The sequence below is a fragment of the Sorex araneus genome, chromosome 6 (assembly GCF_027595985.1).
Source record: "Sorex araneus isolate mSorAra2 chromosome 6, mSorAra2.pri, whole genome shotgun sequence".
Classification (NCBI taxonomy): Eukaryota; Metazoa; Chordata; class Mammalia; order Eulipotyphla; family Soricidae; genus Sorex; species Sorex araneus.
The window spans coordinates 43,905,105-43,932,628 of NC_073307.1; the positions used below are offsets into that span (position 1 = coordinate 43,905,105).

The window sequence follows — 27,524 nt, forward strand, 5'->3', positions numbered from 1 at the left end:
AGGTAATTCCTCAGTGCATCGCCAGGTGGATCCAAAAAGCTAAAAAAAAAAAAAGGCATGTTTATGCTACTTCATTAGAATTTTGTATGTTTTTTGTTGTTGTTTCTATGCTCAGGAACCATTTAGACCTACCATTCAGTCAACTTTTCCCTTTTTCTCTTTATTATTTTTTTGGTTTGTTTTGGGACTATACTCAGCAGTGCTCAGAAATTACTCCTGGATCCATGTTCAAATTACTTCTAGCAGGCTTAGGGGACCGTATGGGGCTCGGGGATCAAACCCAGGCCAGGTATGTGTAAGACAAACACCCTGTCTGCTGTATTCATGCTCCAGCCCCTTCTTTTACTTTTTAATACTTTCTAATGCTCCAATTTTTAATTTGCCAATTTTAGTGAATTTTCTTTTCTTAGAACAATAATTTATTTCATCTGGGTTTTCAAATTTTTTGCTTTTCCAATGTATATGTATACTTTCTTCATTTTAATTCTTGACCAGACTAACTTGTGATGCATATCTTAATTTATTTTTAAAAATTCACTGGAATCATCACTTTCATATTTTGATTTTATTTTTACTTTCATATCCCTAAATTTATTTTTCCTTCTTTTGCTGTTTATGATTTCTCCCCTGACTTCTTGAAGTAGGTAGTTAATTCATTTATTTAATTCTTTCTGATTTATTAGCGTAATTATTGAAACACCAATTTTCTTCTGAGGCTCACTTTACTGAGGATGCCATGGTTACTTGTATGCAACATTGCCAGTGTTTTCTAATTAACCACAATTTTACTTCTGATATTCTGCTTCTAGAATCTTAAAATTCCAGGTATAGGGGCCTGTCTATCTTCTCAGCTAGTTTTCTTCATAATCCAAGAGTGGTATCTACATCATTTGGGCTTTGTGGCATTTAGAGTGGATTTTGTAACTAAATATGTAGTCAATTTTTGTGGATATTTCATGAGTATTAAAGAAGAAGGGATAGGCCCTGATTTCTGAGGAGGGAATTAAATATATGCCAATTACACCAAAAATATTATTTATTTCACATTGCCCACCCTCCTCCACCCCCACACCAACACACACACACACACACACACACACACACACACACACACACACACACACACACACACACACACACACACACACACACCATCCCCAGGTATCTCTTGCCACCTGGAAGGGGCAGGTCTGTTACAGGTATCTGAAAGCTACCTCCCAGGTTTTACCATGCTAAAAACTCAGGCACTTGCAGAGAGACTGCTTGGGAGAGAAATCACAGACAGGGACCATCCACTGTTCACTCAGTGCACTGGCCCATAGAGCGATCGAGCTCTAACTGGACAGCATGCGTCTGCATACTCACACCCGCCCCTTTTGCCCTTTCTCCTTGGCTTCCATTGGGTCCTCTCTCATCAGCGCTCAGCACCCTCCACACCCTCAAGGTGTGTCTACCTGCCCACTCCCTGGCTCAAACCCACTTCCGTGCATTTCCCTGTCTTGGACATGCAGGTTTGGTATCTGCTGTGTTTCAGTCACAGAGCCCCACTGCTGTGCGGTTCTCCTTCCGTGGGCGTCGTCTGTGGGGTGGTTTCTCAGCCGCTGGGGATGTCACTACTAGAGATGGACTCAGTGGCATGTTAGAGGCACCAGGTGATGTGAAGCTGATGCTATCCATTAGGGTGAGCTCAGCCCACATGTAACCCAAAAAGCAGTAGCTTGAAAAATAGCATATTTTTTCCTCTCACATAACAGGAAGTCCATAAGAGTCCAGTTAATGTCTCAAATTAATAAAATTGTAAAAATTTCCCAATTGTCCAGAAGTCTCAACCACTCATTTATTGATTTTTTTGTTTTGTTCTGTTTTGTTCATATACAGTTTCTTTTCTTTTTTTTATAATTTTTTTTTCTTTTTGGATCACACCCGGCGATGCACAGGGGTTACTCTGTGCTCGGGGGACCATATGGGATGCTGGGAATCAAACCTGGGTCATCCACATGCAAGGCAAATGCCCTATCCACTGTGCTATTGCTCCAGCTCCTCATATACAGTTTCTTAACTCCCACATTTATGTATAAGGATGTATAGGGTTTCTTTGGGGGTGGAATTTTTAATGTTTTTTTCTTTAACTGTTGTTTTGTTTGTTTGCATTGGAGCCAGAGTCAGAGGTACTCAGAGGTTATACCAGGCTCAAGACTTGGAGTCAATCCTGCAGTGATTAGGGGATTAAACCCGGGCCTCCTGTATGCAAAGCCTGAACTCGAGCTTATCAAGTACGCTTATGCCTGGATCTGGGTTTTTTTTTTATTTTTGTTTTTGTTTTTCATTAAAAATTCTCAAATGGGGGCTGGAGTGATAGCACAGCGGGTAGGGTGTTTGCCTTGCATGCGGCCGACCTGGGTTCGATTCCCAGTGTCCCATATGGTCTCCTGAGCAACGCCAGGGGTAATTCCTGAGTTCAGAGCCAGGAGTAACCCCTGTGCATCACCGGGTGTAACCCAAAAAGCAAAAAAAAATAATAATAATAAATAAATTCTCAAACAGAGCTGGAGATAAAACTTAATGGCCAAGTGCAAGCTATGATGCAGGAAGCCAGTGGTCAATTCCCAGTGCCACATGGTTCCCATAAGCACATAGAGCCAGGAATGGTCCCAGAGCAATTCCAGGTGTACCAGCAAAGCCCCCTCACCCCCACCCCTCTGCCAACTTAAAAATCAAATGATCAAGCAAGAGTAAATATATTGTTGAAAATAACTTTGTTCCTGCAAGCTTGAAGTTTCCAGGAGCTTCTGAAAGTGTTTCTGTAACTCCAAGGGAAGGGTAGGCATTTCATATGAATTTAATCTTCAATGCAGCCATAAAAGGATGACTCTGTGATAACTTTTTCTGAAATCAATTTCTAAATGACAGATTCACATTTCTCAAATGGGTTGAAATTCTTGGGAACAGTACTACGTTGGGACTAAGTGGCATGGTGATAAAACTACCAAGCACACTGAAGATTTTACGTTTTGCCAAGGATAAATTAAGGGATGTAAGCTTAGAGAATCTGCACAATAACAATCAACATTTATTCAAACACAGTTGTTTTCTTTCTTTTCTACTCTGGGCCCCCTGGCAAAAGCACACACATTTGTTTCAAAAGAAGAACAGCACTGAATGATTCTATAGTTTAGGAAAATAAGCATTAACTTGAAAATTAGCTCCAAGTTAATGCTTGCTTGACCCAACTGTTCTGTAGCTTATAAAACTGAAGTCTTGAACTTGACTTATTAATTTTCACCAAAGCATAGTTATAGTGAGTTTCTGACACACTAGAGGTTTCAAAAGTAAAACTGGGCTGGGGAAGCAGTTTCGAGGGCAGGAGGGTTAGTCTTGCATGTGGGGGGCCCGCTCTGCATTGTCCCCTTCAACACTGAGGCAGGAAGGAATCCCTGAGCACCTCTGGGTGGGGCCCCAAACAGAACACCAAAGTAAAACTTACCTTTTAACAAATATTTTCGTTTTATCTATTATCTACTCCTATCCTTTAGCATACTTTACAGCCTCATTTAAATGGAGAGTCCTCAGTCGTTGCTACGTACATCGAAGTTCTTGTCAAACAGGACAATAACTTTTTTTTTCCCCCTTGACTCACCATGAGATACAGTTACAAAACTTTCATGATTAAACACACATTCCTCCCCCAGTGCACATTCTCTACCATCAATGTCCCCAGTATACACCCCCCTCTTTCCCTCCCCCTGCCTCCATGGCAGACAATTTCCCCCATACTCTCTCTCTACTTTGGGGCATTATGATTTGCAATACAGATACTGAGTGGTTATCACGTTTGGTCCTTTACCTACTTTCAGCACACATCTCCCATCTCAAGCAATCCCTCCAACCATCATTGTCTTAGTGATCCCTCTCCATTTCAGTGCCTTCTCCCCCAGCTCATGAGACAGGCTTCCAACGATGGGGCATTATTCGTGGCCCTTCTGTCCTGGGGTGTCAGTCTATTACGTTATTTTATATTCCAAAAATGAGTGTGGAATATGTCCTTTTATGTCTGTCCCTCTCTTTCTGACTCATTTTACTTAGCATGATACTTGCCATGACCGTCCACTTAGAAGCAAATTTCATAACTTCATCTTTCCTAACAGCTGCATAGTATTCCATTGTGTAGATGTACCGAAATTTCTTTAACCAGTTGTCTGTTCTCAGGCACTCAGGTTGTTTCCAGATTCTGATCAGTGCTACAATAAACTTATAGGTGCAAATGTCATCTCTACTGTGCTTTTTTGAGCCCTTGGAATATATTCCCAGAAGTGGTATTGCGGGGTTATATGGAAGCTCAATTTCTAGTTTTTGAAGGACTGTCCATATTGTTTTGCAAAAATGCTGGACCAGTCGGCATTCCCACCAACAGTGAAAGAGCATCCCTTTCTCCCCACATCCACACCAACACTGGTTGCTTTTGTTCTTTCCAATGTGAGCCAGTCTCTGTGGTGTGAGATGATATTTCATTGTTGTTTTGATTTGCATCTCCCTGATGATTAGAGATGTGGAGCATTTTTTCATGTGCCTTTTGGCCATTTGCATTTCTTTTTTTTGAGGAAGCTTCTGCTCATTTCTTCTCCCCATTTTTTGATGGGGTTGGAGGTTTTTTCTTGTACAATTCTACTAGTGCAAACAGGACATCTTTTGCTCCTTCTCACGGACCTGACAGTCTGTCTGTTGGAGGGTGGTTGATAGTTTCATCACCAACCACTCATGCACCACTGGGAGCGACCCTCAGCACTGAGCCTCAAGAAGCCCCTGAGCACTGTTAGCTGTGGCCCCCAAACAAAACAAAACAAGATGAAAACAATCCTAAAAGATAAATTCAGTGCCCGGGCCTAGAAATATATTTGATTTGACATAAGTCTCTGAGACAGTTCTACTAATTATTTTGTCACCCTGAGATGGATCTTCACTGACCAGTCTGTAAATGATTCTTAATGCTTGTGTAACCATCACAAACCCAAACTTTCCTCAACTCCTCAACTCCATGCAGGTGACTCCATGAATGCAGTTAAACGCATCAGCTGCCCAAGCAGCGGTGCTTGGAGGATGTTTTCTTCTTTACCTTCCCCCCACTCTCTGCACCTCCAGCACTGCTGCGGGCTACGTCAGGGTCCAGACAGGTTTGAGGAGCAAATGGAAAATCAGGAATGGTTGCCACCGAACACAGAGTACTTTTTTCTCAAAACTGACAATTAGAATTTTTTTAAAACTACTAATTTGACTCACATATTGGTCACAAAGTGAAATTCACCTTCGTGCTACGTACAAGAGATATGCCTGAACAACCTAATTTTTAACTAAATGTGCAGACAAAGGCATACCAGAAAAAAACTTACAAATAAAACTGAATCACTGAATAGTGCTTTTACATAAATGGAAGAGAAAATTGAATTAAGGATCAAAATCAGGACACAATAAGGGTATTTTATCGCAGCAAGAGGTGTAGTCCACAGGGAAGATCTGAAAGCTATAAATGGCCAGCACAACGTGGGCATTCATAAAGATTATGGGAGGTACAGAAAAATGGATAGAAAAACATTGGTATTGGGAGATTTTCATATACTTGTCTAAATATGTGACAGGTTAAGAATTAAAAAAGTTAAGGGCTGGGGGTTGGATCTATAGCACAGTGGGTAGGGCGTTTGCCTTGCACGCGACCAACCCGGGTTCCATTCCCAGCATCCCATATGGTTCCCCGAGCACCACCGGGAATAATTACTGAGTGCAGAGCCAGGAGTAACCCCTGAGCATCACTTGGGTGTGACCAAAAAAAGAGAAAAAAAAAGTTAAGAGCTGGTAGAAATTCAATGACATGAAGCAATAACTGACTATAAACTATTATTTTGCCTATAGTAAAGCCTGGCAAGCTACCCATTCAATATGCCAAAAACAGTAATAACAAGTCTCACAATGGAGACATTACTGGTGCCCGCTCAAGAAAACTGATGACCAATGGGATGACAGTGATACAGCGATACAGTGATAGTAATTTTGCCTATTTATAAAATGGATTTTTAGCAATGAGCTCATGTAACCTGGGGGAAAATAGGTTGTCCCTATTTTTAAAAATAGGGACAAAAATTAATAAAAAAAATTATAGGAACAGTTAAAAAAAAATGAATAGAGAGGTATGCTAAATCTAGTACGGCAGGCGGTGCTAGCAACTAACAGCTCCTAACATCCCAGAGAAAAACGCTCTCTTAGGATTCTCAGAGATAAGGTGGCCATGTGACTCACTTCCAGGTGAAAAGCATTGGGTACAGCTGGTAGGGAGCTTTTTTTTTTTTTTTTGGCTTTTTGGGTCACACCCGGCGATGCTCAGTGGTTACTCCTGGCTCTGTACTCAGGAATCACTCCTGGCGGTGCTCAGGGGACCATATGGGATGCTGGGAATCGAACCTGGGTCGGCCGCGTGCAAGCCAAATGCCCTACCCACTGTGCTATCATTCCAGCCCCTGGTAGGGAGCTTTTTAAAGGACAGATTAACATCATTAAATTGAACACAACACAGTCCAAGACCCATATCAATACCAAATAGATTTCATAACCACAGCGTAAAGATGAACTTGAGAAAACTGTTCAGCACGATACTTGACCAGTTATCTTGTGTAGCATACAGTTCCAGAATGAAGAGAACTGAAAATGATCATAAACTTTGTTCGATGGGTTGACTCTTTGTGGTAATCACAAACTGCTGTTTGACACTACCTAATTGTTTGAAGGGAAAACGAATGCATTCGTATTCTAAAGATCCAACATTCTAGCATCAGAAAAAAGAAAAGCAATTCCAAGCCTCTCCTTCCTTGGAGAACCACTGCTGCGCCTTGCTATCCCCCAGGCCTGTCCTGTTTTGTCTGGCTTTGTTAAATGTGAAATATCTTTTATTGTTAAGCATCATCAATAAATGCAGTTTTACAAACAGTTAATAAAGACCTGAAAGAGCACTATTATGTAAAATAGTTCTCTATGTATCATTTTTTTTCTTTCTAGGTCACACCCAGCGATGCACAGGGGTTACTCCTGGCTCTACACTCAGGAATTACTCCTAGTGGTACTAGGGGACCATATGGGGTGCTGGGAATTGAACCTGGGTCGGCCCCATGCAAGGCAAATGCCCTACCCTCTGTGCTATCACTCCAATCCCTCTCTACATATCTTTAAATAGAAGGAGCACTATAATGTAAAATAGCTCTATATATCTGTAAATAGAAGGACATATTAGAGATCTAGATAAGAATAAATTATAAGACAAAGGCAATGAATTTTATCAACAGGAAAGGAACATGAAGAGGGGGAGGGGTGATTTTGCCTAATAAGTGCAAGTATGCTCCGAAAAAGGTTTTACAAATCCACTGCAGAACAATGACACTGCTGCCAACCTTGCTGTCTGCGTCTTGCCCCACCACTGCCACTTTTAGCTCTGTGCTCAGGGATCTTTCCTGATGGTGCTCAGAGAACAATAGGCAGTGCCAGGGATCAAGCCTGCATGCAAAGGAAGCTCCCTACCCACTGTACTATCTTTCTGGCCCTCTCCCTAATAACTTATCATCTATAGAATGAAGTAGAAGCCCACCCATGGGTCTACCTCCCTGTCCTGAACTCCCTAGTGCACTAGTGCTTTGACATCGAACTGCTGCCCTCATTTCCAGAGAGTAGGCCCTAGTGCTTCTCTCTTGGTCTTTACTTCTTCCACATGGTGGCATGTTCCTTCTGCAGTGGACCCTCCCTTCAAGCTCCTTCTGTTTCAGCCTAAATCCCAAGCAGCAGGACTTGATTAAAAGTAAGTGCAACTAGGAGGAATTACATCACTTAAGTGGATTTAGCTAACTCTCTCTCTCTCTCTCTCTCTCTCTCTCTTTCTCTCTGTCTCTCTCTGTCTCTCTGTCTCTGTCTCTGTCTCTGTCTCTGTCTCTGTCTCTCTCTCTCTCTCTCTCTCTCTCTCTCTCTCTTTTGGCAAGAGGGGATGCAGCCCAGGAATGGCATACACAGACCATTCTTTTAACGTTAGTAATGTTTAAAGATGTCACAGATGAGACTCAGAGATCTTATCTGTGAAGAAGTAGGGGTAAGTTACTACCACATTGTTATCAAGAGCTAGTCAGAGACCCTTTGAGCTATCTCCCTGATCCTGGAATTATCTTTTTTTGGGGGGTGGTTTTGGGTTTTTGGGTCACACCCGGCGATGCACAGGGGTTACTCCTGGCTCATGCACTCAGGAATTACTCCTGGCGGTGCTCGGGGGACCATATGGGATGCTGGGATTCGAACCTGGGTTGGCCGCATGCAAGGCAAACGCCCTACCCACTGTGCTATTGCTCCAGCCCTGATCCTGGAATTATCTTGGTTTTCTTTTTTCCTTCACTGTTTGCTCTATAACCAGTGGTGATCAAGGGCTGTGCCTGGCTCAGTGCTCAGGGGTCCCTCCTGGCAGCGCTCAGACACCATATGGGGATGGAACCAGGGTCACTCGCATGCAAGGGAAGTGCCTTAACCCCTGAATTTTCTCTCTGGTCCTGAAATTATTTTAGGGCTCATGAGCTCACCAACCATTCATTGTCTGGTGGTTAAAAAGTCAATGGTGTCGGGGCTGGAGTGATAGCACAGTGGGTAGGGCGTTTGCCTTGCACGCGGCCGACCCGGGTTCTAATCCCAGCATCCCATATGGTCCCCTGAGCACCGCCAGGGGTAATTCCTGAGTGAAGAGCCAGGAGTAACCCCTGTGCATCGCCGGGTGTGACCCAAAAACCAAAAAAAAAAAAAAAGTCAATGGTGTCAAAAATAAAAGTCATTTCCTCTCTTCTGGAGCTGAACAGGAAAGAGTACGTTTTCCGTCCCCCCATTCTACTTAGAGAAGCAGGGAAGGAATTGATTCTTGTGAGGGTTGAGAGTACCCCTATGCCAGGGCAGGCACAAATGCTCAAGTGGAAGAAATATCTCTATTTGGTAGATGGGTTATTAGCCAGTATTAGTCTGTGACATTAGGCCTGATGTCATTTAAAATTCAAATCCAATTGTTTCTTGCCCTTGCTCTTCTTCTGGTTTCCCGGAGCAGGTTTCTGATCTCTATGCTTCCTTGCCTTGGAAGTTTCCTCACAGAGAACACAGAGATACCTGGTCTGTCTGACCTTTGTAATTTGCTTTATAAACTAATCAACTGACATTTGAGTATATGGGTTTTCATGTATATGGGTCTTCATGCGCTCAGTTTATTTGGGTCTTTGTTTTGGGAGCCATACCCAGCAATGCTCAGAGGTTACTCCTGGATTTGCACTCAGGAATCACTCCTGGCAATGCTCAGAGGATGTGGGATACCAGGGATTGAACCCGGGTCAGTTGCATGCAAGGCAAACACCCTAGCTGCTGTACTATCACCCTGGTCTTTCTTGTGCTCAGTTTAAAGTGATCTTAACAGTCCAGTAGCCAAACCTTTTCTAGCAACATCTTTGAGCACTGCCCTTCTCCTGGGATGAGAATGTTATCTCGACCTCTCATTTCTATGTTGGGAAACCAATGCCTACATCACAACATGTGGCTTCCACCCTCCACATTTAGCATTTTCGAGAGCTTTCTAGGAGGATGTTTAAAGCGTATTTTAGGGGCTGAGATAGTCCAGCCAGCACTGAGTGTAATTTTAAAGTGAGTATAATTTTTTTTTCTGTTTTTGTTAGGGGGGGGTGCACCCAAAGGTGCTCTGAGATGAGCCATGTGAAAGATAAACACCTAATTCCTATCCTCTGTCAGCCCACAGTGCATTTTAAATGTTTGATTTTGGGTTCAAAGAGAAAGAGTAAAGAATTTAGACATTTGCCTTTCATGCAGCCAACCCTGGCTGGATCCCACTGGAGTGCATTGAGCCAGGAGTGATGTACACCCCAGTACTGGGGTGACCCAAACAAGCTCCCTGAAAGTTTTGTTTTAAAATGATTGCAGATTCCCAGCAGTTGCAAAGTTTGTTTAAGATGTTCAGCATGGTTGTATGTCATATAACCATGGCACACTTAAGAAAATAGAGAGGCTGGGCTGGAGTGATAGCACAGCGGGTAGGGCATTTGCCTTGCACGCGGCCAACCCGGGTTCGATTCCCAGCATCCCATATGGTCCCCTGAGCACCGCCAGGGGTAATTCCTGAGTGCAGAGCCAGGAGTGACCCCTGTGCATCGCCAAGTGTGACCCAAAAAGCAAAAACAAACAAACAAACAAACACACACACACACACACAAAAGAAAATAGAGAGGAACAATATTAAGTAAAGAGTTTACTGGGATTTGGGGGCTGGAGCGATAATACAGCAGGTAGGGTGTTGGCCTTGCATGCGGCTGACCCAGGTTCGATTTTTAGCATCTCATCTGGTCCCCTGAGCACCGCCAGGGGTAATTCCTGAGTGCAGAGCCAGGAGTAACCCCTGTGCATCGCTGGGTGTGACCCAAAAATAGCAAAAAAAAAAAAAAGTTTACTGGGATTCCCTTGCTTCTTCACATGAGTTATCTTTTACTGTTCAAGGCTGTCTTCCAAGACACAGTGCTGCATCTTGTAGTCCTGTGTTCTTTGTTGCCTTAAACTGGTGCTGCAAAAGTTGCTCAACCTTTACCTGGCTTTCGTGACACCTTTAAAGAGTATTGATCAGGTGTTGAGCAGAATGTCCCTCTGCCTGGATTTGATTGATGTCTCCTCACATTTACATGGAGGTTTTGAAGTTTTCTGAGCAATACCGCATAGGTGAGGCTCTTTCTCATCAGGTGCACAGGGTGCACCAATGAACTGATCACTCATCACTTGGTTCAGCCTGCTGGGGGAAGGGTGAGGAAGGAGGGGGCTTTTCCACCAGGTGTGACCCTTGGTGGGTAGAGTCAGCAGTCTGACCTACAGTCAAGTAATGGGGAATTTAACTCCATCTGTTGGAGGGAGGAGCATCAAAGGATTGGTAGACGTCCCTTAAAAACACTATCGAGGGCTAGGGAGGTAGTTCAGCAGGTAGCGCGCTTGCCTTGCATGCGACTGACCCAAGTTTGATCCTTGGTATCGCAGATGATCCCTTGAGCTCTGCCAGGAGTGACCCCTAAGCACAGTGCCAGGAGTAAGGCCTGAGCATCACCAGGTGTGTCCAACAGACCCACCAAAAAATCCTCTATCTTGTGGCATCTGAACCTCCTCCAGCACAGAGTAGAACATTTCCAGCCAAGAAAGAGGTCACCAAATCATGCCCCGAGGCAGACGACGGCTGCATTAAATCTTGTCCCTGTTGTTGTGCATTATGCGTAATAGGAAATGCCCAAATCAGAGAAACTGTCCTCCTTTATAGAAGTGAACAATAATGCCCTAGCTTCAAAAGATTTGCAAATATGTTTTTAAAATAGGAAAAATATGAATTGGAACTAGGGTTAGTGGTGCAGCTATGGCAAGTCAGAAACATCAAATCTGTCTTTGGAGAAATTTCTGTAGGTCGATCAAAGGACTCGCCTGGAGTTGGAAAAACTCCCCTTTGGGGATCTGACTCAAGTTAGTTGAGAACCATGGTAGAAGCTCATCCCAAAATGGCAATGGCAATTTGAGGTCTTTTTGTGCATGTGAATAAAACAGCTTAATGTAGAGAAATGTGTGTGTGTGTGTGTGTGTGTGTGTGTGTGTGTGTGTGTGTGCGAGTGCGCATGCGCATGTGCGGGAGAGAAAGAGAGAGAGAGAGAGAGAGAGAGAGAGAGAGAGAGAGAGAGAGAGAGCATAGACTTCTTCAGAGACAAGGAAAAGGCAATTTAAGATCTTGCAGCAGGCTGGGGAGTTTCTGTTAAACACTTAACACTTTCTGAACATATTAGGAAGTGGGAAAGGTGTCTGGAATTGGGAATGGTGGATAAACTGGACAAAAGGTAGGCACCACACCTATTGATGCCTGATCAGATACTAAAATGGTTAAGATATATCTGCATCCCTTACAATTTGAAAGAACAAATCCTCTATTTTGTATAGGATGATAAAGAATTGACAAAAATTAAACTGATCTTGATATGGACAATGACTGAATATTGATGACGTTCCCAAGCATGTGAAAACCACTACTGGGATTTAAAAAATAGTTTGAGTAGAGGCTGGAGAGATAGCACAGGGGTTATGTTATGGGTGACCCTTGTTTGAACCTTGAGCTTTGCTGGGTGTGACCCAGCCCCACCCCCCCACGTGGGCCCACCCCTATGTTCTAGTAACTGTAGGTTGATCTGGATAAGGTGTATTTTTTGTGTGGGGGAGGTCACACCTGGCGATGCACAGGGGTTACTCCTGGTATGGGATGCTGAGAATCGAACCTGGGTTGGCGAATGCAAGGCAAACACCCTACCTTCTATGCTCTCGTTCCAGCCCCAATTTTTCTGGGCTTTTGTTTGTTTGAATTTGGGGCACACCCAGCACTTCTCAGGGCTTATTCCTGTCTCTGTGCTCAGGATTCACTTTTAACAGTGTTTGGGGGACTGTATGGGATATCAGGGATCAAGGCTAGGTCGGCCATGTGTCAGGCCAGCACCTTCCCCGCTGTACTATGATTCCAGCCCAATAAGGGGCATTTTTTTGTTGTTGTTAATGTTTTTTGGGTCACACCCAGTGATGCTCAGGGGTCACTCCTGGCTCTGCACTCAGGAATTATTCCTGTGGTGCTTGGGGGACCATATAGGATGCTGAGGGTCTAACCTGGAGCCTCGTGCAAGGCAAGCACCTCCTTACTTTCTGTACTATCGCTCCAGCACTAAAAGGGATATTTAATCACTACTTTTAAACCCAGGTAAAATGAACAGGAACATCTAATTTCATACTGAAAAATTTAAAAGAAGTATATAAAGCAAACATTTAATGATAAAAATCATAAAGAAATTTATTTTAAAACAAATTTTAATAGTTTTTATGAACCTCACCACCACCACCACTACCACATTCAGTTCTGTGACCCAATACAGGGATGCAATCCACAATTTAAGAAGTTATGGATTACATCAAGGAGAAAATTCTCTGTAAGTTACAGTTTCATAATTATACAGAAAGCAATTGTTTTTCAAATTTTAAAGGTTGTAATATACTTAGTAAGTCACATGACATTACCTTTCTGAAAAGGGGTCAACATAATAATTAGGATTTTAAGAAGAAAGGAAGTTCACTCAGTTAACAATTTGAGTCAGTGACCTAACAATATGAACCTTCAAAATAATTACTTCTGTACAATAGGATAAATAAATTGATTAAAAATAGCTTATATATTTGGCTTTTTTTCTTTCACAGTGCTGGGCATCAAACTCAGGGGAAGGCTGAAATACTTTTATAATTTTGCATTAAAAAATCAAGTAAGAGTCTTCTTTGATATTGTTAAAGAAAGAGTAGCAAGAACAGACAACTTAAATACTGGTAACGATTCTATGATTTCTAAATTCTTCCACAAAAGGGCATTCATATTTTAGTTTAAGTAACTTTAAAAAAAGTCAGCCCTAATGTTGAAGCTATAATACAAGTTTTTAAATATTGCCAATATACTGTAAGACAATGAAAAACATCTTATTTAAATGAAACATGGATAATAGTTCACTGAGGAATATATCCAACCGATTTTTTTTTCTCTCCATATCTATTCAATGATGATATTCTCTGGGCTAATTTCTAAACAAATGCATATTTAAAAAAACTAACGAAAGCCATGTTTTGCCCAGGAATACTACTGTACACAAATCATACAGATTATTTTATAGCAGATACTACAGTTTGCCAAGCTTCTGATGAGAAAGTGCTAAGTTGTGAGCTTGATACTGTCCAGCTAGTTGTTTCTCGTCTCCCTGCAGAAAGCACACGATGTTGAGATCCTTTGTCACCACTATTTCTCTTCTCACAGTGACTTCACTTAAGTTCACTGCAGTCCCCTTCACTTCATCTTAAGCACACTCATGTCCTTAAGATGCAAGGCCTAGCAAAAAGCCTCCCACAAATCCACTGGCGATCACGGTGTTCTGTTTGATAAATTCTGTTGCTTCTTCAATTCTATTGTTGATTTTAGGTGCTGCTTTATTTGTTCGTTTCTTAACCTGTCGCTTTGCTTTTACATCTTTTTCAACTCTTTTCCAGTCAACCTGAACATAGCCACTATAATTGGCAATCTGAAGGAGAAGAAAGCCACCAGCTACAGCAGTTGCTGCAAGTTTTCCAACTTTCTGAAACAAAAATCCCGTACACCAGCCAGTCACTCCACCAATGACAATCTGGGAGGCTACAGAGTGTTTTTCTACTGCAGGTCTGGAACTGTGACCCAACAATCGATTCCACCAGTCATGTCCTCTTGTATGCTCAGCTGAATCCAACACTTCGTAAGATTCATCATCACTTTCATGTTCTTGGGGAGGGGACTTCCGGGTTGCCATGAGACCACCGGAGGCCAGCTCTCATGCTGAAATTTTATATGGAAAAGTTACCTGTAAGCATTGGCTAGCACAAGGCTTCTTAACATGTTTCACTTGCAACTTATTCACCAGAGAAATTTTCACCAGACCCCCAGATTGATAGATATAAACATTTTCTGATAATAAGTAATTTCTTTCCAAACAGTTTGTTGGTATATATAAACAATTGTACCACTTATTAAAGACAAAAGCAAATTTGCATGCTAAAAAACCCGCAACATTATCTTAAGAACTTTTAGATGGAGATGTTTTGGGCCTACTGAGATATTTAGATGTTTATTCTTTCTTTCTGGTGTGGGATTGTGAGATTCCCAAATGGTGCTCACTGCATGCTTTGACAACAGATACCAAAAGGTGTTCATGGGCCCCCGAGACCAGACCCTGTGATATCCAGCCAACTGGGCCAGTAGTTCAGTGGTAGGGCCTGACAATGCTTTTTGCTCAGCCCCTGCACAGTGCCAGGGAACACCAAGGCCACATCTGGTGGTTCCTGGGGGGCCTTCAGGGGGGTCCCAGCCCCTTCACTAAATAATTTTACCCATCCCTTAAGAATCTTGCCTGTAGCAGTGAACACTGTGGTGTGCTAATGGTGATTTTTTGGTTTCCTCTGCATTTATTAGCAGCCATGTTTTAAGCAAATGTCTGCTGGTAACCTAAGTGTATTCATAGCCTGGCATCTTTTGAGTTAGTGCCTCGATTTAACCTATGTGGAGAAGTCCTTCTCCAGAGGGGCCCCTTTCTTCTAGGGTATAGAACCAGAAGAACTTATCCTCTTTCACTCTTTTTAGGGTCATAAGTAGATTTATCAGGGTTTTCATATTTTAAGAATTGCACATAGTGGGCCAGCAAGATAAGTACCTCAGGTAAGGCATTTACCTTGTATGCAGATCACTCAGATTTGATCCCCAGCATCGCATGGGAGTGACCTTTGGGCTCACAGCCAGGAGTAAGCTCTGTGCACAGCCAGGTATGATGCGAAAATTATCATCATCACAATAATAATTACAGAAACTATCAGTGTCAGCTTTACAATAAAAGGCCTTACTTGCTACTTTGTTATCTTAATTTGATTTATGAGGATGCTTATATTTTTTTAAGTTGTTCACAATAATTTATCACATTCAAATTTCCAACACCACTCCCACCAACATTATACCTTCGCATTGTCATTATTTTGAGTTTTCCCAAACAGCACCCAAGACTGCCCCAATAGCAGACCCTAAACGATTTATTTTGTATTGCTTTTTATGAATAATTTGCTAAATTTGATCAAAAAAGTTTCCCTTAGAAGAAAGTGAGTGTGAAGATTGTTGTATCTCACCCTGGAGTCATTACACACTTGCGTAAGAGATTACTAACATGTTGTTACAGATTAAGCCTTGTGTGCTAATTTTTTTTTGCTATTTGGGTCACAGCGATGCACAGGGGTTACTCCTGGCTCATGCGCTCAGGAATTAGCTCCTGGTGGTGTTCGGGGGACCATATGGGATGCTGGGAATTGAACCGAGATCCGCTTATGCTAAGGCAAACGCCCTACCCACTGTGCTGTTGCTCCAGCCCCTGTGCTAATATTTTTTAATCGATGTTGGTTGCCTTCTACTTTACACTCCATCAAATGTGATGTGTTATTCCTGGAATGTCAGTGGTATAAGGTATGAGATGTTGTGTACTCCAGGAATCTAAAATTTTAAATAAGGTCATATAGCTGAATTTAACTTTATAACTGGATGGTGACTCTGGGGTCTGGAGGAATCTCTACAGTTTGTTGATCTCTTCTGAGATTTATTTGTGAGTCTCTGGATGAAGGCCGATTAATAAGTTTATATGGTGCTAGAGGCAGTTCATGGGCATGTCTGCAGACTCCTGGAAGAACAGTGGTAGGGGAGAAATCACCTATCCCTGATTCCGTGAGATAGTACAGTGGGTAGGGCACTAGCCTTGCGCTCACAGCCTGAGTTTGATCCCTAATACCCGATCTGGTCTCGGGAGCTTGAAGAAGTGACCAGAAATAAGTCCTGAGAACCACCACTTTCTTTTACTACCTGCTTTTTTCTAGAGATAAAAAATAGTAAATTTATTTGCCAGGCAAAGGCATGAGAGGGGAGAAGTGGGTTTCAGAAAGAACAAAGAGCTGATAAAGTGCAAATGGCCAAATATAATTGAGGGAGAAGCTATGTGGGCCATGAGAAGGAAAAGAAAAGGCAGGGAACCTCTTAGGTCCTTTTAACTTTCTAGTCCCAGTGAAAATCTGAAACTGTTCCTTTTTATCTATTGATTATAGTAGTAGGAATCTGTTTTCTTGCAATCCTAAAATGTTTTGACTAGAGCAGATTTCTGCATTGAGTAGAGAATTTGATTTCTATCAATGGGAACTGTATACTATAGTATAGAAATGCTCTGTCTTCTGCTATCCTATATGCATGTCTTATTATTAAGAACACATCTTTGGACTCAGTATATTTACGTGTGCCTTCATTTATGCCCAGCTTTTAGCCCCATTTATGCTAGGCAAAGGCTGCTACTCTACATAATGGTTGAAAATAAAACAATGATTCTTGAGTTTCTCTTACCTAGGGAGGCAAAGATTAGAGGAAAGAAGTGAGAACTTTTTTTTTCTAAGCTTGGTAATTAGATCACAGAACAATGGAGTGACTGACAGTCCAATGTAATCGAGATGTCACCTGGAAAAGTGATGACCACTGCCCTGAGATGTGTAGATAGGACAGTGGGAATCTGAAAAGACTTCATATTCTGTTTACTGGTTGGGAGTGATCACTGTGAATGTGGACTCTTGTCATCTGACTGCCTAGATTTGTATTCTGGTTTTGCTGTTCACTAGCTGTATGACTCAAGCACATTTCATAACCTTTCTGTGCCTCGTTATGTATAAACTAGAAATAATAGTGGTGTTTACATGACAGAGCATTTATAAACATTCAACTCTATGAATATATTTAGAGTATCTAAAATAGTGTTTAACAGATAGAAAATTATTTTTAGAAGTTATTAAATGAGACTTATAGAATATACTTGACATCCTAGGAGGAACTCAAACAATATGTTACCTTTATTATAGCAACTCTTTACTTACCAAATAGAGAAGCTGAAACTATAGTAAGTCAAGTGACTAGCTCTGAACGTTAGAGCTAATAGTTAGGAGAGCCAGGGCTAGAATCCCAGTCTCATTTACCACCATACTGCGGTAGGTGAGGTGGTCAGTAGCTATACTGACCAATACGCCCCATTTCTGAGTGCTCCATCTCCATTTCTTATTTCCAGTAAGCAGTAAGCTGCATAATAGCTGCATAATAGAGAGTACTAGATTTATATACTTTTTGGGTAACATTGGTTTATCCTTGCTCCTCCTGCAGGGAGCTTAGGTTTACTGAGTTACTCCCACCTAAGTACTTCTTAGGCACACCCAATTCCATCAGGCACCAATAATCCTATATTACTTTTCTCTTGCCTTTATGTCCTTTGCATGGTTTAGTAATGTCCTATTTGTATAGACACAGGAAGACAGTTGATGCCATACTTTTGTAATTAACATGGGAGTTAAATGACTCCAAATAATATTTACTCCTGGGCATCCATCACATTTACTTAAGCCTCAGTTGCTCTTACTTCTTAACACCCCCAAAAGGAGGGTCCTGGCGAGGGATCAGATGTAACCAGGACAAGCTGTAAGTTACCCTAGCATTGCTAAGTGATATAAGAAGAATAATGTTAAGAACACAGTCATGGAACAAACTCTGTCATGACCCAAAAAGAAGTAACTGAATAAGGTCTGTGCTGGGGTTAGGAAAGACTAAGCTGACCTGAGGACTGTAGTCTGGGATATATAGTGAGATGTCCCTAGGAAAGGCCTAACCTTAAACTTAATATATCTCTTATTGTGTTCATTTCGATTCGATTCCTGAAAGGAATCGAAAGACATGATATGGTGGGAATATCATGTCTCACTCAAGTGAGAGAAGGAATCCGGAGTTCTGACCTCTGTCAACGGTCAAAAATCAGGGGTGCTGTCTTGTTTGCCAAGGCATCAAAAATCAGATGGGCCGGTCATGTAATGTGATTCAGAGATGACGTTGGACTAGAGCTGTTACAGACTGGATTCCATGGGACGTCAGAAGACCTCGTGACTGCCCACCAACTAGATGGTCAGATTTCTTCGTCAAATCTCTGAGTGAACGATTTGAGGCTTTTTCTGTTCCTGGAGCGAGCAGGTATCATTGGGCTACACTAGCTCGAGACAGAGACAAATGGAGATGTTACTGGCGCCTGCTCGAGCAAATTGAAGATCAACGGGACTACAAGTGATACAAGTGATACTGTGTTCATACAAAATGACTAGAAATATTAGTAAGAAGTAAATTTACTATGATTGCTTAAATGGATTACTAGCTAAGGAAAGGAGAAAGCAATATGCCCTTAGATGGGATCCCACCCTTGAGTGGATCTTCTAGTAATCTAGAGTGCTGAACTCCCAGATGAGATTTTTGTCCCTGAGTTAGTCTAGAACGTCTTCTGAAGGGGCTTTACATCTGTTTATTGTTATGGCAATGTTCAACCCCACCTATGTGTACCTCCACCCTTCAGGACTTCTATATAACTATGTTGAAGGAGAAAGTAAATGGTCAATGATCACCAAACAGCCTGTGGCCCCATTCCTCACCCCCCTCTCCTCACCCGTCACTGTTGGCTGGCCTGGGGAGGCGGTTCTCAATCACTGAATGCACGCCCAAACAGGCATGTGTCTCATGCCCACCCTTCTTGAACTCACTTCAAGTACTGAACACTTTCCTATCAATCAGGAATTCGTGAGGAAAATTAGAGGAGAAACTTTTAAAAGTATTTACGTTGAAAAGAGGAAGAGATGACACATACTGTCTTTCTAGTAGGAAGACTGATTTACCAGTTTCCCACCGACTTTAGTGTGAGAACCTGTACCTGAATCCTGGCTTCAAATCTTATCAACTCTGTTAATGTCATCTTGCTTATCATAGAGTCTCTGAGACTATTTTCCCAGCTCTAAAATGGAGACAATATGTCTGTGTTTAGAACTGTTTAAGAAAATAGTTTATGCAAAGTACCTACACAAGTGGTGCTTAAAAATGTTAGCAATCTAAAAAAAAAGTGCAGTTTCCCATTGGAATCACTTCTCAAGAGTCACTTCTGAAGGGTAACTTCATTCTTTAAACTCTAATACTTGCTTCATCTCACTTTGATGTATTAGGTTATAATTCAATTGTTGCTATAGGCTCAGTATAGCATTTGCATAGCATTTGCTTTTCTGTTCTGTATGGCCATCAATATTTAAATATTGATAAAAATGTTACCAAGCTTGGTTAAAGAATTCACTTTGTCTCTTAAACAATGTATTGAGTCTCATTATTTCTTCTGATTCAAAAAAATGATTCACCCTAGACACAGCTTCCGAGATCATTTCCGTATGTTTTACCAAGTATTGAGTACAAAATACCTGTAATTCTGGGGTCTAGAGATAGTACTGGAGGTAAGGTGCTGGCTTTGCATGTGGCTAACTAGGGTTAGAATCCCCCTTCCCAAACTCCACCTTCCTCGCACTATTCCCCAACACCACCAGGGGTCACTCCTGAGCACAGAACAGAAATAGCCCCCGAGCACCACCGGGTGTGGCCTGGATTTCAACAACGGGTTTATTCATAGTAAGCACCTTTTTTAGCATTTATATGACGTCTGAAAGATAACAAATCTAAAGTACCTAGAACAGCGCTGGTAAGTATGGTTGGCAAAAGTAATTTTGTTTATATTTTCATATTTCGTGCTCCATTATGATCACGTTTATTTTCATTGAGCCTTTGAAAAACCAGCATCTAATTTTTTTTTTTTTTTTGGCGATGGGGGATAAGCTTGACGGTGCTTAGAGGCTACTCCCACCTCTGCGCTCCAGGATCACTTCCAGCTGTACATGGCTTGGACCCGAGTCTCCTGCACACAACTCATATTCAGCCCTTGGAGCCATCTCTATGGTCCAAACATTTTTTCTTTAAAAAAAAATTGCAATTTTTTTTTTTTTTTAGGAAGGGTGGTTTGCAGACTGGTGGGCACCAGGGTAATCAGTAAATTCACTCATGGGCTGGTCCCCTGAGGCACACTCTGATGTAACTGTAAATAAAGATTTCCGATTAAGGTTTCTACCCTGTTATCCTTTAGGACAAGATAAAAAGGGCATTCTCGGCATTTTTAACCATCCCTGCCCAGACAAGTTTTCTGGCTTTTAATTCACTTCTTTGGGCCAGCTTCACTAATATCAGACAAGAATATTTTGAGTTGGAAGGAGAGACGCTTTAAAAAAAAATACTGCCGTCTTGCTTCACCCAATTGATCTTAATACAGCAACTAATAATCCCATCAGTATGCAGCAAACTAATACAATCTAGGAGGGATCGTGTAGTTAATAATAATCTACTCAAACTCTGGCATCTAACCGGGTGGGGCCTTAGGAGGGTCCTCTCGGAGGAGCTGGGCAATTGCTTGTTTCCACGGCACTCCGATTGGCTTAAAGGCATCCCAGGCCGTGATTTGATTGGCTCTCGCCGTGGAAATAGTCTTAGCCTAAGCCAATATAGCCAGTTTGTGGCCAACATGGCTCCACAATTGGCTTTCCAGGAAGGCGACAGACACGTGGCTCCGCCAGGCCCGGCAGTAAGTAGGAGGACCTAGCTCAGCCTACCTAGAGTGGGCGCCGGCGGTTCCTCGTTACTCAAGTCCCATTTCCCATAAAGCCTCTGAGCGGCCAATCCACCGGCGGTCTCCAAACCGCTTTCAAAGTCGGCGGGCCCCTGGACCAGTAGCAAGGTAGGTACCACCCCGAGCTGGAGGATTGATAGAAATGTGGGCCAATCCCCTTATAGCCCGCTGCTACTCCCGCCTCCCTCGCACGGGATTGACGACCAGCCTGACCAATCGAGTATTCCCAGTCGGCGGGTGGGTGAACGCGGCCTTCTGTAATGGCGGAGCGTGGCGGGGACGGGGGGGAAGGTGAGCGCTTCAACCCGGGGGAGCTCAGGTAAGGGGCGCTGCCCTTCTTCCCCTCTCGGCTCGCCGGCGTCCCGGGGGCGCTCGGCCTGCCGCGCCTAGACCCGGGGGGTGGGGGTGGCGGGCGTGGGGGTGGGGGGCGCCGAGCGGTCCGCGGCGGCTCGGGGCCGGGGACCGCATGGGGCTGGGGCAGGGGGAAGGGGAAGGCGGCTTGAATGGGAGCCCGGCCGGGCTTAGGCCGCGGCCTCCCGCGCGTCCTCGGGGCGCTCCCCGCGCTTCCTGCGCGGCCCCCGGAGCCGCAGGCGGCGCCGGGCGCTCGGGCCCGGGGAGGGCGCCCCTGCCGGAGCCGCGTGCCCGTCCGCCTCGGCCGGCCTCCGCCGCGCGGCCCCCGGCCCGCCGCCGCCGCCCGCCGCGCCCGCGCCCCCCGCGCCCGCCCGCCTCTCCCGGCCTCTCCCGAGGGCTCGCCTCGCCTCGGCTCCCGGGGCCGCGCATCCTCTCCTGCCCCCGGCTCCCGGCGCTGACTGACAACAATAGCCGCCGCCGCCGTTCCATCCGCGCCTCGGGGGGTCGGGGCGCCCGCTCGCGGCCGGCCGCCGGGCCGCCCCCCACCGCCCCCGGTGGGCCGCGCTGCGCGCCCAGCTCTCGGGTGAGGAGACTGAGCCTCTCGCCCTCCCAGGAGGTTGCGGGAGGGCCGCGGCGGCGGGATGTGACCCCGCAGCAGCGGCCCGCGGGCTCGGCTTGGCCCCCCCCCCCCCGCCCTTGCCCAAAAGAGTGCGGTGACCTTTCCTGCCGCGCCCGCGGCTCTCTCCGTACCTATGGAATTCGCGCTGGAGACTCGATAACGTCAGAGGTGGGGCGGGGGGTGGGTGGGGGGAACTTTTTCCCAGCGGTGTTTGAGGATGGAGCCGTGTAATGTCTAGTTGATAGTCCTCCCCGCCTCGTGTCATTTTTGGAGCCTCACTCCCCGCTCTGAATGGTTCTGTTGTTCGTGTTTGAAGAGGCAGAGGGGGCCGGGAGGGTATGGGGACCCTCCTTATTGCCTAGGGCTCAAGATGAATGGAAGGATCAGTGAGTACTGCCACTCAGGTTGGGGTTGTTTTTTTGGGGGGAGGGGGAGACAGGGGGCACCGGTGGGGAATGGGTGGGGGGGGGGAGATGTCGGCTTAAGCCGGTCTCATTCGTTGTTTTCGATTTTGGGCCACACCCGGCGCTGCTCAGGGCTTCCTGCTGGCCCTGCACTCTGGGACCAGTGCTGGCGGTGCTTGGGGGACCAGAGGGGGTGCCGGGAATCGAACCCGCTCTGCAGCGTGGAGGCACCGCTGTACCGGCACCGCGGCCCCTGGAGTCTAAAATTGTCACACACCCCCAAATCCTGACATAGGGCATAAGTAAAATACTTATTTCAGAGCAGAAGCTCAACTTCTTGAATCCACTTCAAGGGTGATCGGTATGCATGTACTAGTGACAAAAAGGCCCGCTTGAGATTCTGATCTCAAGAAGAGATTATTTAATGATCTCGAATTTATTTGGGAATTTTGTTTTGCACGGGAGAGAGTTGTTTCTTCCGTTAATAGAAGGCCTAGACATGGATGCAAAACTGAGTTGACTAGCTCTTTAAATTCGGTGTTCTGTTGCAAGTACTTTATAGTTTGGTTTGGAGGTCGGCTTCTGGAGCGTATGGTACATACCTGTTTAGCATGACTCTGGAATTGGCTGAAAACATAGTGATCCCTTTGGAGGAAATCGAGACGTATATTTCATGGTACAGTGTCTGGTAAATAAAATGCTTAGTGAATATTGGGGACAGAGGTGGTTCACTTATGAGACTCACATTTGTTGAATGTATGCCGTGTGACAGCCCCTGGGAGCTGGCAGTAGAGCTTGAGTCAACTGAAACCTTTGTTTGCAAGGAGCCTTCCATGCAAATTAAGATTGCTCTAAAATCTAAACCATGTCAAATGAGGAAGCCTCAAAGTGTGAAGTGACTGCTACAAACGCCCTTATAGTTGACAAGATCTGGGTTAAAACTTAGATTCCTGCACTCTCCATTTACTCTGTAACTTGCTTCCCATATATCAGTAGCTTCATCGCATTTTATTTCTTGATTTGGGAGCCATACCGGCAGTGCTCAGGACTTACTCCTGGCTCTGTGCTCAGGGATCACTCCCTGTGGGGCCCTCAAGATGAGATAGGGCTCTGGAGATTGAACCCAGGTAGGCCTTGTGCATGGCAAGCACTCAAGTACTCCTACCTGTTCTACTCTTTCTGTCCCCAGCACCCTCACATTTTTGCCTCTCCTATTAGTCTTCAACTTTGAACTAAGTTGCATACCTGGATGGAGTACTTGAGTACTAACAAAATAGATTGTTCTCTTGTTTTGTTTTTTTTTTTTTTTTAGAAAAAAGTTTCCCGTTCATACAAGTAGACTTTTGCTTTCCTTTTTTCCCCCACAGTTACATGATTGATATTATTGAGATAATGTGATTTTACAAGCATTAATGTTTATGCTTTGGTGTACGGTCACTGTTCGCGCTACCATACTAAGTGCTTGTGTTTCAAAAAGCCTGCAAGTGATAGAAATAAAAATAACCTATAATAGAGAAAAATTTATTTAGGGATTCAGTACACCACCCATTCCTTTATGGTTAAGCTTCATTTTGATAACTTTTAGAGTCATTTTTATAGACTTTTATTTTTTTATCCAGGACCTCATTTTGACTTATTAATACTTTGCCTTGTGACAAGGTAATTGGCAAGTCATGGTTTCCTCCTGTAAAATGGGAATAAGAGTGCACTGGTGCTAACACTGAGTAGCAGCCTAAAAGTATCAATTTTTCAGTATCATTGGAAAAGTAGTGCCAGTCTTTGTTGGGTTGTAAGGACTAAAATAGCACTGGCCTGGAGAGTTAGCTCAGCAGACTGAACACACGCCTTGCATGTGGGAGACCCAAGTTCAATCCCTGGATAGCCTCTGGCCACTGAGTGTGGCCCCCAAACTGAAAAAAGGTCAAATGAATCAATAATAAAAGATAGCACAGGGCCAGTGATACAGTACAGTTGGTAGTACAGTTGCACATGGCCAACCCTGGTTCAGTCCCTGGCATCACATATGCTCCCTCCAGCATTGCCAGGAGTAAACCCTGAGCATCGCTGGATACGGCCCAAAACAAACCAAAAAAGTAATAAATGGGTTTACATATAATTGTACCTTGTGTATAGAAGTTACCAGTGTTCACTATCATTAAAGTCATAATATTTGAGCTGCTGCCATCCAGTGTACTGGCATGCAGCACTATATGAAGGGGGAAAATATATATTAGTGGGGAACTATAAAACAAGGTGTAAAAAAGTGAAAGATTTCTTCAGCATTTTTCAAATAGGGTAATGAGTCAGAGAGGGTCTGGGAGAGGTGGGGTGTGGGAACCAATGAGTTTGCGATGACATTTGAGTTGAGGCTGACTAAGCCCATTGATGGAGCCAATAATGTAAAGATTTGGTGAAGAATGTGGCAGGCAGCCACAGACTTCAAGTTTGGAAACTTCAGAATAATGAATTTGAATCTTGCCTCTGTAGAGAGGTCAACAGGGCCAGGTATATGTGGTCTGATAATAATTATAGTAATAATAATTGCTATCGTTATTAATAGGGATGATACAACACTTTCAATACTATTGCTATGCTAATGTTACAGCAACCATAATAATAGCACTTCTGTGCCAGGCGCTGTTCCAAGTACTTCATTAGCTCATTTAATTCTTGCTGCGGGTTTTGCTAAGTTTCTTGTGATGAGGCAGCATATATCAATATGTAGTACACATATATCTGATACCAAAAATGTCAGTTTTCGATTCTTGATGGAAATATGGGAAATTTGTCACCATTTCAGTGGCAGACTTTAAAAGCCAGCTGCGGAAGTTGGTAACAAAATAAGTTTTATAGGTCAAATGTTGGGATTTTGTGGTGGGAGCAAGAGCAGTGAGCTAAGTGGTTACTGTGTACTAGGTGGTCTCAGATATTTAGCAGGAATTTTCTGGGTGATTAGAAATGTGAGATAGGCTTTTTTTCTGTTCTACTGCTCATTTATATTTGAGAAAATTCAGGCTCTGGGGTTATGTAACTAGTCTGAGGACAAAAGGCAGAAAGCCCTGATTTGACTTTTGGTGCTCTTTGAGTCTGTTAACACTTAACACCAGTTAGAACTAGAAAGTAAGAAGTTCTCTAGAGAGAAATTCTGCAGTATTTTTGAAAGGGATAGGCAGACCCTGGAAATGTAAAGTTAAGGCATATTACTAACTCAAGACAGGAGCTGATCTCTTTGAGTGGTGGTTAACTCTTTCTGCCTTACAGTCAGACATTCCTTCAGTAAGAGTGGCCGTGTCCTTAGCAACTAAATGCACACAGTTTGAAAATCTTCATATTCTGATTCAAAGTAGCCCGCCATCCCACCTCTTTTTAAAAAACAGTCTCTTTAACTCAAATACATTATAACTTCAAGTGTAAGATCTTTTTCAGGTTTGGCAAATTACACTTGGCATCATAGATCTAGTGTATTTTTATAGACTTAGTGTTTGTCTGTAACTTTACAGGAACACAGTTGTTACTCTACTGGACACAGAAACATAAGCTTTATATATTATGAAGACATAGTAGCTTTTAGGAATACTGTGATAGGTGGACAGTACCTATGAGGAATTTTATCAATTTTTATGAGTCCGCATACCTTATTTTTCATTGGTTCAGCAGATATCTCTTAATCCTTCTGTTGGGGTGAGCAGGACTCTCCATTGTCTGCATCATGTAACATGTAGAATCTGTTATACTGTATTTGAGCCCTGTCTGTATCCCTGAACTGTGGTTCTTTGCCTTGGTAAATTTGCTTTTTGTGTGCCTTAATGTCTTTATCTGGAAAAATGAGGTTGGTAATAGTATCTCTTGGGGTTGTTATGATAAACATATTTTTAAAAGCTTTGACCAGTGCTGTTGGATACATAGTAGCCAATTTTAAGAGAAGAGACCTTTTTAGAAAGCCACTGAGAGGAGATGAGTTAATATGTCAAATTGTTACTTTATTTACCTATTTTAATGCTCAGGAGAAAGTAAAGGAGGGTGTTTAGCTTCATTCACTGCTGACACTCCATAGTTGTCTTGCTCAGTTCCTATGGAAAACAGTATGGAGATTCTTTTTTAAACAAATAAGTATAGAGCTCTCATATAACTCAGTGATTCTACTTCTTGGCATTTATGTCCCAGACACACAAACATTAATTCAAAAAGATAATGTACCCCAAGGACAGTAGGTGCAAGGGCCAGGAGGATTGTCCCATAGCTGGAAGACTGCTTCATGAGTGGAGGGGAGAAGGCAGATGGAATCGAGAAGGGATCACTAAGAAAATGATGCTGGAGGAATCAGTTGGGATGGGAGGTGTGTGCCGAAAGTAGATACTGGACCAAACATGATGACCTCTCAGTGTCTGTGTTGCAAGCCATAATGCCCAAAAGTAGAGAGAGTATGGGGAATATTGTCTGCCATGGAGGCAGGGAGAGAGTGTGAGGGGTGTATACCGGGGATATCGGTGGTAGGGAATGTGCACTCGTGGAGGGATGGGTGTTTGATCATTGTGAGATTGTAACCCAAACATGAAAGCTTGTAACTATTTCACGATGATTCAATAATTTTTTTTAAAAAAGATAATGTACACATATGTTCATTGCAGTGCTTAGTACTGTGCCTGGCACATAAAAGCAACCAAATGCCTGGTGACAGGTGAATGGGTAAAGAAGTTGTAGTATATATACACAATAGAATACTGTGCAGCTGTTAAAAATGCAGTTATGCAGTTCCCTGCAACTTGAATGGAGCTAGATGGTACCATGTTAAGTGAAATAAATTAGAGGGAGAAAGACTCATGCAGAATGATCTCACTCATTTATTGTATTGTAGGGAACAGAGTAAGGAAGGGTACAGTGTCGAAGGATGACAGGCCTTGGCCTTAGTTTACAAAACTACAATTACAAAAAGTGTGGAGGGGGGAGTTGTTG

The 27,524-nt window shown here is 43.4% G+C and overlaps 2 protein-coding genes across 11 annotated transcripts in view; one reads left to right on the top strand and one right to left on the bottom strand.

The window, feature by feature from the left end:
• Positions 1–12,966: 12,966 nt before the first annotated feature.
• LOC101557829 (FUN14 domain-containing protein 1-like) lies at positions 12,967–22,312 on the bottom strand. 3 transcript variants are annotated; one of them, XM_055141744.1, is made up of 2 exons: positions 22,299–22,312; positions 12,967–14,452 (listed from the first exon to the last, which is right to left on the bottom strand). In XM_055141744.1, the coding sequence occupies exon 2, from the start codon at positions 14,424–14,426 to the stop codon at positions 13,962–13,964; it is 465 nt and encodes a 154-aa protein (XP_054997719.1). In that variant the 5' UTR covers positions 14,427–14,452; positions 22,299–22,312; the 3' UTR covers positions 12,967–13,961. The 3 variants fall into 3 exon arrangements, with proteins under 3 accessions (XP_054997719.1, XP_054997718.1, XP_054997720.1); XM_055141743.1 differs by lacking the exon at positions 22,299–22,312 and adding an exon at positions 21,951–22,125; XM_055141745.1 differs by lacking the exon at positions 22,299–22,312 and adding an exon at positions 21,181–21,282.
• The window catches only part of TCERG1 (transcription elongation regulator 1), a 52,577-nt gene continuing 46,225 nt past the window's right edge, over positions 21,173–27,524 (top strand). For 6 of the 8 annotated variants that reach the window (XR_008630670.1, XM_055141735.1, XM_055141736.1 and 3 more), the window contains exon 1: positions 21,430–21,516. Coding sequence is in view for 5 of the 8 variants with exons in the window: in XM_055141735.1 (XP_054997710.1) it covers positions 21,458–21,516 (59 nt within the window). In the remaining 3 variants the exon portion in view is untranslated. Of the gene's footprint in view, positions 21,306–21,429; positions 21,517–22,221; positions 22,336–27,524 lie in introns of those variants that run through there. The other 2 variants (XM_055141737.1, XM_055141739.1) reach the window with 2 other exon arrangements.

Bases quoted from the DNA above. Each gene is read 5' to 3' on its own strand.
- LOC101557829 (XM_055141744.1), bottom strand. From the start codon at position 14,426: ATGGCAACCCGGAAGTCCCCTCCCCAAGAACATGAAAGTGATGATGAA.